Genomic DNA, 17,965 nt, shown 5'->3' with positions numbered 1-17,965 from the left:
CAAAGGAAAAGTAAAGTATAAAATAATGGGATACAATGTGTGTAAGTAATTAAGAAACAAAATATACCAAATGAGCGGGGATACAGAAAAGTGTAAAATATAATAGAAAATTAATAATAAAGTAATTAATATAAGTACACTTAAGGAGATAACAGATGAATATAAATTAAAAATAAAATTTAATAATAAATTAAAATTTGTAAATATGTGTGAGCTACAAAAATTTAGATGCTTTGTTTAGTAAGATTATATTTTTTTCGCACGAATAACGCCCTACACTCGGTGGCTCACCGACTAAAAAAAGTCCGCATAAGTAATGAACCGTTGGTAAGCTAAAAGTTTTAGCAAAATATACCTAACAAATAAAATAGTTTGAAGTAAGAAAAAGCAGCGAAAAACTGAATTTCTTTGTATAACTCAACAAGTAGGGGGGTGGTGGTAAGGCATAATGCTACTAATTCCAAGGACCCAGGTTCGATTCTGGTTATGTCCTGTTACACGTGTAGCCATGAGTCAACCCTGTGGGTTATGGAGCCCACTTGAGGTCCACCCAGCCTCATTAAGTGGGTACCCTTAATTGGAGAAAAATCTGGCGAATGAGCCTAATCTTGAAAAAATCACCTCCTTGTATAAACGTTGTTCTAAAAATGGTGCTTTCTTACAAAGTACTGAACCCATGACTATTCATGGGTCGTATGTGGTTCATATTATTATTGTTATAATTAACCAAAACGTCAGTCAATTTCTGTTTTGACTATTAAATACTTGCTGTTGTTGATTTTCAGTATGTATAGATGACCAGATGAAAAAAATAAATAAGTTTGTGCTGAAACTGCAGATTTCGTAAAATCGCCTTAAGCTGAGAACACAACCGATGTTGGAGTAACAGTTTTAACCTAGTACCAAACCAGGAAATAACACATTATAACGAAAGGAGTTAATCGTTTCATTTTTACTTAAGACTTGATGAGGAATAGAAATAATTGAAACTAAACCTGATTATAGACTTAGTATGAGAACCATTGGACCAGCGCTATCGATGAACTGGTCAAGATACATGGACTACTTCCCGAAGACGGATGTGGAGTTGAAGCGGGCTGATAAGAAAGGAAGTTGAGGATCAGATTTACTAAAAGATGGTTCCATTAGGATAAGGACCCCTTTGCGGTCTACTGCATTACCTACCCCTAGTACATTACCCTCTTCAGCTGTTATTACCCAACCTGGAGTAGGTGAGCATTCTTCCTGTTCGAGCGATATATCACTCTGTCCGCCTTTTCACTTCTCACAGCTCAAGTATGAGATTTTTTTGACAAACCTTCGGAATAAACAATCTGAACAAGGAATGTGAGAACAGCTTTGAAAAAAATAGGAAAAATATTACATTATTATCTGTTATAATTAGTTTATATTATAAATTTTAAAAATGCTACCGGTTCGAAACACCAATTTCTTCTATTCACGATGATAATCCTTCCCTCAAAAAAATCAATTATATATTTTCCTGTTTTCATGGTAGTTATGAAAATACTCATAACATTTTTACAATTATAACAAACAAATAACACAAAAATATTTATTGGAAGATTATTGATTGACCGCGTGTAAAGATGAAAGGAATATGGTCCGGGTGCGGTAAAAAAAACTCAAATAGTAAAATTATTCTATATGGATTTAGTGAATGACACAATTTCTTCCTTATTAAACTACGTTGCTGTATGATATGAAATAAACTATTATAGTTTAATAAGGAAGAAATTGTGTCATTCACTAAATCCATATAATACCATAAGAATCTTCCAGTTAAAGGATTATTAAATTTAAAATTATACTATTTTATTGAGCCAACGTTTCGCCCCACGTTGCAGGGCTTCGTCGGGGCTAAAAAAGATACAAACACATAGTTACAAAAGGAAAACAAAAACATAAGTGTAAAATAACAGGGGTATAAAATGTAAAAAAGTAAGATACAATAAGAAAAATTAAAGGTAGTAAATAGTAAATGTAAAGGGTAATAGTAACAGATAGATAAGAAAAGAAATATTAAAGAAAATACAAATAAATCTTTTTACATCTCTTCATTTTATAACTATGTGTTTGTATCTTTTTTAGCCCTGACGAAGCCCTGCAACGTGGGGCGAAACGTTGGCTCAATAAAATAGTATAATTCTACTGTTTGAGTTTTTTTGACTGCACCCGGACCATATTCCTTTCAAAAATATTTATTTTCTCATTTAGTTAATGATAGTTTATATTTATTCGTTTTCATTTCTACCGAAAAGCTTAGATGGTTAATTATTTTAAATAAAATAAACTTTAGAAACTTTAATTCATGTAAGCCCTTTTGAGACTATTTCAATCAACAAAAGGCCAAGCTTATATTAAATACCACTGAACCATACATTGATACGGCAGCTTTAATTCAAATATTTGAGAAATTGTAAAATTTGGAAAAACGTATATATAAAATGTCACTTTTTGTTAATCGATTTTATCGAAAAAGATTCTGTAATATCTTAGATATATACCTACCTTAATGGTTAATCTCAGTTTAGAACGACTGTCATGAACTAGGCTGTTGGAGTTGGTTATTTGGACTCAGGGGATCTTAAAACTTGTATTCGACGATGAAAAGTCTGATAGCAGTATATTATAAGTTATTTGAAAAAAAAAAATACTATTTTTCGTTAGCAAAATTCGTTTTTTTATGTGAAAAATGACATTTTATACTTCCTCTTCAAAACTTCTGTAATAATACATACTTGTAAATAACAAAAAAAAGATAATTGGATTTAAAAAAAAAAAAAAAAATGAAGTTCACGGAATACTTCAGGTACCAACATGTGATTGCAGGTTTATGTGAGATAAACTTTATTTTAATGAAGAAAGAAAATACATAGACTATGACATAGTATGTACAATTACTATCTACAGACTACTAAATAAAACTTGTCTTCTAGAGTTTCCTTCAATAACATTGTTCAACTGTTCTCTAATTAGTCTCTAGGATAATTATTATCCTTAATATGAAGAGTTATTTATGTGCAATAGTTAGGAACTTACTTGGGGGGATTGTAGATAGAGGGAGGTATCGATGGAGGGGGATTTGTAAGTAAAGACAAACGCAAGCGACAGACTCTTCACTTTTTTGAAATAATATATCAATTTCAGATATTCTATATATTAGTTATATAGGAGTATTTTCTTCGATTGTTCTTGGAGAAGAATCGATAAGCAATCATTAGAACTTCAATCGATTGTGACGCTCAAGAATCCTCCTACTTAACTCCATAGTTCTGTTCCTTATGTCCAAGTTCTTAATCTAGTGTTTTTTTTATTTATTTAATGTCATTTACAACTGTACAAATAATAAATACAATAAGTAAATATGCTGTATGTTTCATATACACTTGAAAATCTTGCGAAAGAACCACCCATTAGTGGTACTTCAAACATTAATTTAAATTAGAAGGTCCCGTGGTCATCTTCTTTTCAGACGGCTCGAAGGGTTATCAGGGATTGTTAAGGATGAAAGATTAAGAATTAATGGGTTAGGATGGGTAAGGAGTTTGAAATGAAAAGACACATATCTATTTTGGCCCAAATCTGCAACGAACGAGGTGTTAAGGTCTTTGTGGATGAGTTTATTTGTAACGTAATAAGGAGCATCAAGGATTTTGGATTGTAAGGATTGGATGCGGGAAGAATTTGATGGTTTGGTAGATCCCCAGAGCTCAATTCCATATGTCAAAATTGGTCTGATTATCGTAGAGTATACCAATTTTTTTTAGTGAATGGGAAGTTTAGAATGTTTGTCAAGTATGTGTTGTAGCAATCGGAATCTACGAGCAGTTTCTGGCAGTTTCAGTCTTGTGTGTGGAAATCTAGTGTTACACAATGAAAATAAATTCAGTTTCTAATTTATCTAGATCTTTTATTCCAAACTAGAATTTTAAATGGATAATGGCCTTGAGATGGTACAATAGGTCAAGCCCATTAACAAAGTCACTTTTGCCTCAAGGTTTCCTAAAAACTGAGTACCCGGAGGGGTAGTCGCTGTAAGAAAGACCTAGTGTACATTAGAGGGTAATAAATGGGAGCCACAATCATTAGCTCTATGTCACCCCTAGTGGAACAGTGCAACTTAATCCTTCGTCAATTACTACCGGGTAATTATTCTTTCTCTTATTCCACAGTGGTCGTATTTCAGCCCTCCCCCGTTGACAGCTCGAGCGATTTATTGTTCAAGTCTTAATAATATGCTGAGGAAAGCCGCCTGTATTCAAATTTGAAAAATATTCTTTGGTAGAAATCTGGAGTATTGTCTTATAATATTAATATTATCAATTATAAATAAGGTCCTTGTGGCTTTATCTCATCTATGATCACCCCCGTGATAATAGTAGATTTTAAGAAATTTCAGGCTTCTTTTGAAAGATATCTTCAAGTTTTTCTCTGAAACAGTGGTAGGCATAAAGAAGCTTAATACAGAGTCGATTTAATTTTTAAATCTGAAAAAATCATAATTCCGTGATGATTCCTTTATTAATTATAATAAAGACAATAAACATTAGCCTTTACTATCTTAGAGCAGAAAAAAAAAATTATAAACATGGAAATTATTTTTAAAAATTTATTTATTAATATTTACAATTGTATTAAAATATATACAACTTTTCTGTGTTTTGTTTTTGGTAAACTGATCTACTGCTGTGACTATAAATGATGGTCTGATCTCACATTGCCGTCTAATAGTGAATTTGTTTAGCGGGTCACAGAAGAGGATCTAGGAGGGTGAAATCCGGTGAATTTGTTAATCGGGTGAATTAAAAAATTATGAAGTTGTGAAATTGGAAGAGCAGAAATGGGAAAGATATAAGGAATGAATTGAAATATTTTTATTTGGTGTATAGACCGAAATTGATTGTAAAAGGAAACCTGTGGGGAAAAAAATTGTTTTCTTTACATCTCATTATACCATGTAATTATATGTAATTTATATATGTCCGATTACGGATTGATAAGTATGCTGTGTGATATTGGAACCTGACGTATTGCTCTTGCAACCTCTTCCACTCCCCCTCCGCCATACTGAGGAAAGAGGGATGAATAAGAGCTGTTGTAATTTACTTTAAATAATCTGTCTAAGAACGGTATAACATATAGTAATAAACTTTTTAAAAGATTTTTTATCCATATAGAATAGGTTTTTTTTTTTAATTCATCCCTGTTACATATCCACAACCTTGGAATAATTAAAAATTCCAGTTTAGAATGCATCGTTATAGCAAGATACTCCTCCATTCATAAATGTTGCTATACAACAGTTTAAAGCCTTTCTCAGACTGGTGGTTTAAAGAATTAGAGCATTCAAATAAACAAACTCTTTAACTTGGTATAATAATAACTTTATAGGTTACCTTTTTAGTTTGGAATAAACATAGCTACACCAGCGCCTAATGTGGCGTGAGAAGAACTACATGTGTAGGAGAACTAAATAGGGCACGTAGTTCTGAGGCAATAAGGTTAGCCTTATAACGCTAAGCCAATCAAAAGCAGATTAAACACCAACGCCGATGGATATTGGCAAATTTCTAATCTCCACCTCTTCCCTCACCAACCTTCTCCAGTCTTATATGTCTAACATGATTCTACCTCCCGATCAATTGGATGGTATTATATTACATTATAGTACAATATTCTATAAACGAAACAATTTTCTGATCTCAGAAGAGTTATTTGACAAATAGATAAAATAAAAAATATCTTTATTATTCTGGTACTGGATCCCTTCAAAACAATTTGAAGTAACAAAATATATTGGTTTGAACAGTGTGCCTGTGCTTACTTAAAACTAAGTGTAGAATTACTTAATGATTGATATCCTATAGTTCAAACAAAAACATACCAATATTTACAAAAAAAAAAAACTAGTGTACAAAATAATATTTATTGTGTTTAGAAAAGGAAAAGGTGTTTCAACAGGATTTGAATGAAGCAATTGTTATTGCATAACGCGTTGTAAAAGGAATCGAGTTCCAGTTGGAGGCAACTCGGGTAAAGAAGGACTTGCATTAATGGGTAGAAGTTTAAAGTATCCCTGAAAGCGAACCAATCTTGTAAAAAAGAATCTTCATCCTAAAACCTAAAAATATTTTTTTTACACATATAACGAGATATATTTTGTACAAAAATATTTATATATCTAAGTGTGACCACTTGGGCCATTTACACTGAATGTACAAAGTTAGTAGATTACAATTGACATATTCACAAATTTACAAATTAACAATTACACTTACAATTTACATTTTACAAAGTTGCAATTACAATTGACGTAGTTAGTAAATTACTATATTAAATTTTGCATCGACTTATCTATACTGGACAGTTAGACTATATTTGATCATAAATATTAATGATTTTAAGAAAGTGAAAAAGTTTTGTTATTGTGGGATCTTCGCTCAACATCTCCTTTAAATCTGAAGAGAATCGGTGTGGTTCGTGAGCAATACATTCAGTGAGAATGCGCCTTACGATGAGATCGTTTCCGCAGTAGTGACATATCGGTGCATTTTCTTTTTTCATGAGATGACCATGGGTGAGTCGAGTATGGCCTATCTGAAGACAGGTTAATACTACATCTTCCATCTGTAGTAGATTCAAGTTTCTGGTTGGACGTTTCACTGTCTATTGAACCATTCTTAACTGATGATGAACCATTCATCTTTCCACTCTTGCCATCTAATTTCTTTGATCCTAATATAAAGAAAATCCTTAATATATAGAAACTAAAAACTACATGGACTAATACTTTTTGTTTCATAAGAAGAACAAATTATTTATAATATCACAATTATTAGAGTTGAAAAGTACAAGTAAGTGAAATTTGAAAAAAAAAGTACAAACTACAAAAATTATGAATGGAATATGGTCCGGGTGCGGTAAAAAAAAACTCAAATAGTAGATAATTATACTATTTTATTGAGCCAACGTTTCGCCCCACGTTGCAGGGCTTCGTCAGGGCTAAAAAAAGATACAAACACTATAGTTACAAAAAGGGAAAAAAAAAAAACATAAGTGTAAAATAACAGGGATATAAAATGAAAAGTAAGATATAATAAGAAAAATTAAAGGTTGTAAATAGTAAATGGAAAGGGTAATAGTAACAGATAGATAAGAGAAGAAATATTAAAGAAAGTACAAATAAAGAGATGAAAACCAGAAAAAAAAATACAAACAAATGATGAGACAGAATGCATACCTGTTTTGACGGCAGGCACTGTTTGTATTGGGAACAGTGGAGATGGCAGTTTTGCCACAATAACGAAAATAATTTGTAAAGTAAACAGAGTAAAAAAGTATTTAAATTAGGTGAACAATAAATGGTAATATACATAATAGAGGGAGAAGAAATATTAATAAAAAAAAAAACAGATAGAAAAACAAAGGAAAAGTAAAGTATAAAATAATGGGATACAATGTGTGTAAGTGATTAAGAAACAAAATATACCAAATGAGCGGGGATACAGAAAAGTGTAAAATATAATAGAAAATTAATAATAAAGTAATTAATATAAGTAAAAATAAAAATTTTAATTGATCTGAGGAAAGACGAAATAAAAATTAGGCCTCCATGATAGCACCAATTATAGAATACTGTGATATACTATGATTTTTATGAGAGCGACAACCGAAAATAATATTGTTATTCATAAATTTATGTTATATTATTTAGAATGAATAAATCTTTTATGATACTTAATTACGGTGGTTCTCTTTGAGTTGTATTATGACTATATCATAAATTAATTTATTTTTGGCGTTACTGTCTGTACATCGTGGAAGTGTCAACACCTGGGCTAGGTTTCATATTATGATATAAATTGTAGTATTATTTTTGTAGTTTGTACCTAGTAAAATTTCACTGTATTGTAATTTTCAACTCTAATAATATCACCTCGAAGATTGGTGTCGTAATTGGGGGATTAAGATAAATTCCAACAAATTCCATCAAATCACCTTAACCCTTCGTCGTAAACCTACTGACTGCCCTTCAGAGTTGAGCTTTGGGGCTCCTCTAAACCTTCGAATTCCTCTCGTATTCAATCCTTACAATCCAAAATCCTTCGTAAAATCCTCAATGTTCCTTCTTGTCACAAATAAATACATACATAAAGACCTTAATGTTCCCTATGTAACCTATCTAGCCCGAACCAGATATCACTCCTTCCATTATAAACTCTCTAACCACTCAAACCCCCTAGTTTCTAATCTTGCATCCTCTTCCATTCCTGACAACCTTCCGAGGCGCCAGCAAAGAAGATGGCCACGAGACCAGCTAATGTAAAATGTCATTAGAGTGCTACCAATGGGTAGTTTCTCTACATGCCTGTAACACTCCAATTTAACTTAGATCAGATTTACTAAATGTATTATAATGTACAGTTCTAAATAACAATAAATAAATATTTTTAAAAAAATAATATCACTATTAATTACTGCGTCCTAATTATGAAACAAAGAGTATTAGTCTATGTAGTTTGTAGTTTCTATCCTTGTATTATTAGTTTTCATTATGAAATTGGGCAAGGTCGTATTGGTAGTAGTGCTACTTAAAGATAGGAGAGGAGGTGTTTTTACAAATCCAAAACATTAAAAACAAACGTGAGAAAATGTGAACATAAACAGATTAAATCTGTTTACAATTTGGATTCATGTATCTGGCCCAAAAGAAAACTGGATAACTCGAAATCGATTTTCAGTACACTCCATGACTCAAAAAATTCAATATTCCAAAAATCAGAAAACTTAAAGTAATATTAAATTATTTTTTCTAGTTGACTAAGTAAAGTCGTTCTATAATCACTTTTTGTCAAAATAATAAATTAAAAAAGGCCTGTTGATCTAAGTCTCAGCGAAGCGTAAGATTTATTTTATCACTAGATTGATATTTTTTTTCCATTTATTTTTATTTTGTCAAGCAACAAAAAATTTATATTTTATATATCTACTTGCTTGTTTCTTTTTTTACAGGCGCGATTTTCACTCATGATCAGAAAGATAGTGGGACCGAGCTGGCATTCAAATACGCCGTGCACAGAATCAACAAGGACAAAAACCTGCTTCCGAAATCCACATTGGTTTACGACATACAGTACGTTTCAAAAGATGACAGTTTCCACGCTTCAAAAAAAGGTAATTAGTAAAAATAAAAATTTTTTTTGTGAAAATCTGATTTATCTAGTTTATTTTAATGAATTTTAAGAGTTACTTCGATATATCACTTCTAGAATCCAATTTGATTGCACAAATTAAAGTTTAAGGATAGTGCGACCTACCCACTGAGGCTTTTGTAGGCCAGTGTGTTATGGCGTCACCTTAGTAACCTTGAAGCTTCAGCGTCTTCGGTTTGATTCCGGCTTTGGTGGGTTCACTTTTGCATCCTATACTTATTTTAAATAGCAAACAAGATTAACATATTTGCTCGTTATTTTTTTTTCTTTTAAATCCTTTACTTTTATGAACATAATGATTGTAAATATTTTTAGATTACCAGTTGGTCATTTAGCCGATTTTTGTTTGTTAATTATGATGAACTTATAAATGTTTTACGTTTTGCCTATGGGTAGAATCATTCAAAAAACATTTTTTAATATACACATCAAACTTTAAGGATAGTACGATCGTTCCACTGAGGCTGTTGTAGGCCAGTGTGTTAAGGCGTCACCTTAGTAACCTTGAAGCTTCAGCGTCTTCGGTTTGATTCCGGCTTTGGTGGGTTCACTTTTGCACTTTCTACTTATTTTAAATAGCTAACAAGATCAACATATCTGCTCGTTATTTTTTTTTCTTTTAAATCCTTTACTTTTATGAAAAGTGTCAGAGTCTATGATTGCAAATATTTTTAGATTACCAGTTGGTCATTTGACCGATTTTTGTTTGTTAATTATGATAAACATATAAATGTTTTACGTTTTGCCTATAGGTAGAATCATTCAAAAAACTTTTTTAATATACTCATCAAACTTTAAGGATAGTACGATCGTTCCACTGAGGCTGTTGTAGGCCAGTGTGTTTAGGCGTCACCTTAGTAACCTTGAAGCTTCAGCGTCACCAGTTTGATTCCGGCTTTGGTAAGTTGACTTTTGCTTGCAACGCTCATATAAGAAATGACCAGCAAGAGGGTAGAAAAAAAAAACGACTCGCTACGTTCAAGTTCTTACATTTTCAAAATTATCTATTCAACTGTCTTTTATTTTTTTATCTTTCCAGTAGACTTTGCCCTATAATCATATTTTTTAGCAAAAACAATATTTTTTAACAGAGATCAATTAATTCTTTTTTTAAGGTTTTTATGATTATATTTTTGTAACCTATTTTTTAGATAGCAAACAAGATTAACATATCTGCTCGTTATTTTTTTTCCCTTAAATCTTTCATTTTTATAAAGAATGTCAAAGTGTATGATTATAAATATTTTTAGGTTACCAGTTGGTCATTTGGCCGATTTTTGTTTGTTAATTACGCTAAACATATAAATGTTTTACGCTTTGCCTTTGGGTTCATTCAAAAACATTTTTTAAAATGTGTAACCGGATAGGAGAAACCGTTTTGAAAAACGTTACTTTCCTGAGGAAATTACTTTATAAAATTTTTTAACCCTTAAAATTTTTTCGTTTAAACCGTTCTTATTTTTAATTGATGCAATATTTTCCATATTATTTCAGCAATTATAAAAATGTATGCAATTGGCAAAGTCAAAATAGAATATCTGAATCGCCTCCAACGAAGGTGAAGATATGGGACTGGTTTAATTATTGTAAAGAAATTCCAAAGTTTCAGAAACATTTTATCATAAAAAAAAGTAATTTTTGGTCCTAAAACGGTCGCGCTGCTCTATAGAATGTATTATTAATAAATTCCATTAAATACTTTATTCTTCAAACGCTTACGACAATATATAGTAAAATGTCATTTTATAAGTCACTATACAATCTGAATAGATCCGCTATCTAAAACATCCTGTGGTGCAATACTATCATAAGAATTACCCAAGGGACATAGTACCACTTCATAACCTCAGCCTAAAGAAATCTTATAAAAGCTTGAAACCTGTTTATATGACATCCCTTTGCTGGGGGAAAAGTACCCTGGCAACACAAATTTCTCTCACGAATTTATCCCCACCAGCACAAACCCTATTGTATTCCAAAGCACAATCTAAGGCCTCTGATTCCTTTGAGCAAGGTATTTTCTTTTTTAAGAGTGAACATATTTTTTGTTAAAAAAAAAATAATAAAACCCTTGGGTCGTGTTACTTTCATGATTCTTCAACTATTTGTTTCAATCCAATGACCCTAACTATTTATTATAAATATCTATAATTATCCAAGGGTTCCCTAATTAATAATTTAATTTTGTAAGATGGTAATTAAAGGATCATTTTAATATTTATGTCAATGTATTTTTTTCTTTAAATCAATTACTTAGTATTATATAGAGCATTATACTTTTAATGTAACATTAGGGTTTGACTTAAAAATATAATAATATATTGACAGAAGTTAGGCACCTTATGTTTTATATACTTTATATTTTTAATTAATTTATATAAATAATATATAAATATAAATAAACTATATTTGATATATAGTTTTATTTTATTTTATATATTATGTTAATAATTGTTGTTCATTTTTATATTTTCAAATCCGTTATTTTCATTATATTATATAATTTCATTTTTATTTTGTATTTTACTTTAAGGCTCTTAAGCCCAATTGACACCTGTGTATTATTTTTAATTTTAATTTTTACCTTAATTTATTGTGTTGTATTACATACTGTTCTGTGCATTCAGGCTAGAGTTATTGACATACGAGTTTCTGGAGTTTTTTCATCTCTGCAAAGGCAAAAGTTTTCTTTTTCTTGTATTTTTTTTTTTTGCTTTTCAGCTTTTTGTCACTTTCTGTAAAATATAAACATTGTCACAATGTCTATTGTACATAACGTTGATGTATACAGTTGTAAAGACTTACATATTTGGCAGATATAAGTGTTTTATTAAGTTTATGGTGAGGAGAACAGGAGTGAGCGATATTTTTATTTTCTTTGTGCAGTGAGTTTGCTAATTACAGGTTATGAAAAGTGAATCTTTCAGTTTTCTTTTTTTTTGCTGAACATAAGTTAGTTTTTTTCTTTTTGTGTTTTTATCTTTTTGAAGTTTATGAGACAAGTGCATAAGCTGGTGGCGGGGGGGTTATGTTAGGACAAGGCCTCAATATAACCTTAATCCTAACTCACTATGTAAATAAGCACTAAAAATGATAATAATAATATACTATATACTAATAATGATACTAAATCTTAATGTTACTTACTATTATTATTATTTACCTTACTTAAACCATTGCGAAGTTTGGTATTTATTTGAAAATTTCCGTTTCGCTCCTTTATAGCATGTGTTGGTTCAATCTATATTACCAAACCATAATAATAAAGTATTTCTAAATGTTTAATTTTAAATAAATATAATACTTTTTAAGAAACTATCAATTGTATTCATTAAATCTATATACACCCTCAAATATAGCAACACCGAAGCATTGCCGGGTCAGCAAGTAGTGAATTATACGAGAATTTGAAGTTTGAAATTAGCATGGATTTTTTAAACTATAATTTGTTTGTTCTATAAATTGTGCATAGTTATCCCGTACCAAAAAGAAACTTTTTGGGGGTGAACTTCCCTCAGAATACAATTATAAAAAGATATTTTTATTACTGGATAAATAATATAATATTTCTAATTATATTTCTATAAGTTTATGATTTACCTACTGCAAATTGTACCACGCTACTTTGTCGTTTTGATAATTTTAAAACTTACTATTAAATTCAAATTAAACTCTCCTAAAGTTCAAAACCTCTGTTCATTCCCGATATACTCGAAACTGCAGCTTCTAGTACTACGTCGCTCCAGTACCCTTCCCACTTTCAAATCCCGTTTTTTCCATTCCTTTCCATCCAGTTTCAGCAGAATAAGAATAGATGTTCCATATTTACAATCAGATTAAAAAAATATATACATATAATTTTAATTAGTATTACTCCTTTTTTATATAACAATTTTTTTTGTAATTTTGAAAACTTACTTTATTATTATTTTTTATATTTTTTCAAAATATTTTGTTCCTTTATTCGTTACTCTAAGACTCTAAACCACATCAACTAATATTGCAGTATTATTTTAAAAGGACGTGTCCCGGCGCAATAAATAATTTATTTACAATGTGTTAAATATTATTATGCATTCCTGTCCTATTCATTTTATGTATATATTAAATTATTGATGATCTTCATTATACAAAGGGTAGGAGGTATTGTTATTGTTATTAATAAAGATTATATATTCATCATTATATTTAATAATAGAGTGAGGACTGTGCATTACACCCAATAATACCCCGTATTTATCGAACGCTGCTTAACGTAGTCGCTTATTTCGAGCGATTAAACATGCAAATCACCTCAATAATTGCGTTCTCACTCCATCTCTCCCTCTCTAATTTAATTTTTTTCGTTTTATTTTTTTTATATATATTCCATTCACAATTTATTATTCAGAAAAATAATTTTTGTTTATGTTAATATTCATGTGCGTATAAAATGACTAAAGTTCAGAAGTAAGAAAAAATTTTATATCAAATCGATCTTTCATTATTAGATTTAAAATAATTTTACTTGATGCCTTCTTGATTTAATTTAATTTTTTTTTTAATGATCCTCTATAATTTACGAACAACAATTCCAATAAAACTTTATTTAGTAACACTAATTAAAAAAAACACGTCCAAAGGTTCTTGCTTATAAGCCTAAGGAGCCCAGAGAAGAAATAATTTTAGTTATTTTATTTCTGCTTTTGATCTATATAAATTCAGTTTGATTACTTTAATGAAAACTATGTATAATTACTGGTCAAAATTTATGAGTTTGCCAAGTATAGGTAGAGGGAATAAAAAAAATGGTGACTGTTTCAAAACGTTAAAAAAAAAAAATTTTCATTCGGAGCTCTATATATTTTAAACCATCAACAGCACTAGAAAACCTAAAAGAGAACATTATTGCAAGTATAAGAAATTTGCTAAAAAAAACGTAGACCTAATAGAGCTATTTACGTTTAATAGTATTCGAGATATTTATTTTGAAATATCTATATCTAGTTCACTTACTACAGATCTTTCAGTACATTTTTTTATGAAATGTTGCTTTTTAAAAAGCTATATCTCGAATACTATTGAACGTAAATAGCTCAGTTAGGGATCATATTTTATATTTTTACGATACTTTAAATGATCTCTCTTTAGGTTTTCTAGTGTTGATATAACATTTTGAAACAGCCGCCATTTTTTATTTCCCCTACCTATACTCGGCAGACTCATCAATTTTGACTAGTAATTATACATATTTTTCATTAAAGTAGTCGAAAGTTGTGGTGAAATAACTTCCTTTTTTCTCCTCTTGGACTCTTGTACATATGAATTTTTTTTTAGAAATGTTTGAACTTGAGTTTTTGAGGTTAATTTTGTGTATTGATGTCTAGTTTATGAAAAAATTAATAACTCTCCTAATTTTCTTTAATTAAAACTGTCATAAAAATGAATTTTTGATCTTTCAGCTCATATCAACACTAGATTTTTTGTTTTAATTAAAGAGAGAAAGTAGTTTGAAATGAAGAAAAACTCTGTTTAAAATTTTAAAAAATAAAAAGCAAGAATAATTCATGATTTTTAGAAAAAAGTTGACATTATTTAACCCGTTTCAAATGATTTTAAAAAACGAAAATCCCTCTTGCTCTTAAAGAAACATTTGTAATTTAGAATTACCTAATTTTAGTAAAAACAATGGATATCTTAAATCCAACACCGGACAGAGGAAAAAATTCATAAGTAATGTGTGATTTTAAAATATAATAAATAAAACAATTGCCTATTGGTTCGCCTGTAAAGCCCCTAGAATAGATTTAGTTTAGTCAAATAAACAAAATGTAATTTTATGTAATGTAAAATACCTTTACTTTGTTGTACTAGGTAGGGCCAAAGAAATCAATATGTAAGTGAAGGAAATAATGAAATTGTTATAAAAATAATTAAAAGGAGCTGTTTGTAAGTATCCTTGAAAATGGCCTGAGGGTCGAAACGTTGGAAGGTTTTGAAAAGAATAAAGTTGAGAAAAAAGGATCAAATTTGTTTTTAAATAAAAACCACTAAACCACTCTCAAACAAGAATATATTAATAAAAATTAATCTAAAATGTAATTTTATTTAATTTACGATGGTTAAATTATAACTTAACTTCAGTTTTTTTTAAGTGATTGCTTCCTTTTAAGAGAAAAAAAACAACATAAAATATAAAATTTTTAATTTTCCTGTTCATATGCACAGACTTTTTTTTTCTTTATAATTGTCTATCTTTATTAACATATGTAATTTAAGATGACAACTACTTAATGTGATGGATTAATTTTTAATATGTCATGAGTGACATTAGGGCGCACTTCTTCCAGACGTGGTATAAAATTTAATTATTAAACGAGAAGATCCCTCATCCAGCTCCTTTTCAGTCTTCTATTTTGATATCGGACATGATTGTAATGCCCGTGGCGTTTAAGAGAGTATCTCAATACTCCATCTAATTTGTTATGCAGCTGTGAAGATCAGTGGGTAAAGTATGTCTCTGTATGTTAAAATATCTTTTTTAGTACTTTGTTATTACTAAGGAACCTGAAGAATATAGAAGAGAATGGTTGATTTAGAGTGAGGTCGGGTTTGGCACCAGAGCTGTTTACACTTCCTACTATAGCCAACCAGAGCTTACTTTAAATCTATTGTCATCGAGAAACTGTTACGTTTCATCCGCAGTGCGCAACCTTCTCTACCTCTAACTTTCTTTATCTTTATTTATATGTTCCCATTCTGTATTCTATTTTGTATATTTTTTCGACTCGGTGGAGGTATTAGGACTGCCAATAGAAGAATTATATCCCATGACGGGAGATCCGATGAGTTTGACAATTTTAAGTAAATTGGATACATGGTTGAGGATAATCAATAAACAGTATAGTTCTCTATTATACTGTTTATCCTAGTGTTCCCAATTAACACAAGAAACTTCAATTTTTTACAAAAATCCCATCTACATGATTTTAATGAGACCTTTTAAACCACGAATTGGAAGTATCATAGTGAATAAACATGGTAAAACCTACAAAAATATACTTTATAAATTTATCAATTTTTAGTTTATTATCTTTTAAAATTAACCTTTGAAAGCGACTAAGAAAACATACACCTAAAAATTAGAATCGACTAAGACAATTCTGTCTGCGAGTTAACGAACCAGTATTATAAATTTAAACAATTTCCCCTTGCCCAACTGAACCTATGTTACTTTAGACATATGGTTGCATATGACATTCTCTTACAATTTTATAGAAAAAAGGAACCCAATAAAAACGACTAGGTTCTAAGAAGGCCCCAGAGACCCTTTCAAGCCCTTAGTATCCTGTATCAATGGCAAGGGCTGACACTTCGGCAGGTACATGCTGTATCTCACAATGCACTTGCATCAGTCCATTTTATGTTTAACACATGAAAGTTAGTTCTCACAAGATCATGACTCTTACCCCAATTTCTTGGAAGCCTCACACCCTGTTTCTAGTCACGCCTTTTTCCCCCTCCCAGATATTTACTTCTAATTTCATAGGCTCTCTAGGCTCCACCTAATTTCCTAGATTATCTGATTGGTCCAAGCCCCTTCTCCTATTTCACTATTCTTCCTACCCCCTCTTCTCAAGTGTACATATATATTTTCCTAGACTAGATAGCTAAGTAAGAAGAAGAAGAGACACACTGTAATAGTTAGAGTAACATGTAGTTCTTGTAAATATGTTAGAATAAACTCATTTTAGTCTTCACTGATTTTATGTTATTTAATTTGCGGCACTCAGCCCGCGGATTTTTCCGAAACTATCGCATCGAGTTTTTGAACGTAAAATTACAGATTTCTTTATAAATTACAGAAGGTGATCCTCGGAATTCACTACCGTACGTCTTATCTTTTAAAAATGGTGGACGATCAAATGTTTCCAATGGCCGTACCACCATTACTTATAAAAATAGAGAGAAATCCTGTGTTTAGTAGCCAAATATTACAAAGAAAAAGTAAAAACTAAAGTAATCAAACATTTAGGGATGGTTTTGTTTTATTATTTTTAATAATGAACCTTTATAATCAACCAAAAATAACAATCAATTACATTTTCAAATTGTAGATTTTATGTTTCAAAATACTTGGAACCAAAATCGAGTGAAAAAATCGGTCTATTCGCCATCTGCGGCTTTTCTGCGAAATTAATTAGCTGGTTTTGTTAATATTTGACACCAAACTTGCTTGATACTGGAAGATGATCATCGGAACTCGTCACAACCTATGTTTCCTATGGCCATATCTCGGCAACTAATGAAGATAAAGGAAAAATTCACAATGTTTAGTTATCACTATCTTAAAATATTGTTTAAAAAAAAAATAAAAGAAAATGAAAATGGCAAATTTACAGAGATTTTGAATTATTGTTAGTTTATTATTATCAATATTGAACCTTTGAAATAAAAAAAAATTAACATCCTCTAAAATTTAAATAAATGTAACATCTGGGCCGCAGTCTTACCAATTGGATGTCTATTGGAGGTCCTGGTTCGATTCCGGCCTAGGGTGTTGACTTTTTTCATTGAGTGGCGGTCCCACACAATAAAAAACTTTGACCCCCAACCATGATTAGGCAGTATAGGTCTCCAATGAGAGTTTTGGCTGAAAAGAAAAAAAACAACCTAATTTCAAAAAAAATATACCAAATATTTTATTAGTTGTTATTTACTAGTACAGTAAAACATTCTGCAATTACATA

At 30.3% G+C, this 17,965-nt stretch overlaps 1 protein-coding gene across 3 annotated transcripts in view; it reads left to right on the top strand.

Moving 5' to 3' along the window:
* The window catches only part of LOC106678872 (glutamate receptor ionotropic, kainate 2), a 253,179-nt gene that overhangs the window by 152,310 nt on the left and 82,904 nt on the right, over positions 1–17,965 (top strand). For all 3 annotated transcript variants that reach the window (XM_014417682.2, XM_067049424.1, XM_067049425.1), the window contains exon 3: positions 9,037–9,198. In XM_014417682.2, coding sequence (XP_014273168.1) covers positions 9,037–9,198 — 162 coding nt within the window. The remainder of the gene's footprint in view (positions 1–9,036; positions 9,199–17,965) is intronic.

Source organism: Halyomorpha halys, unplaced genomic scaffold, assembly GCF_000696795.3.
Source record: "Halyomorpha halys isolate HHAL.00 unplaced genomic scaffold, Hhal_1.1 Scaffold165.1, whole genome shotgun sequence".
NCBI lineage: Eukaryota > Metazoa > Arthropoda > Insecta > Hemiptera > Pentatomidae > Halyomorpha > Halyomorpha halys.
Note: the sequence above shows the minus strand (reverse complement) of the source record. Positions and strands in the feature narration are given on the sequence as shown.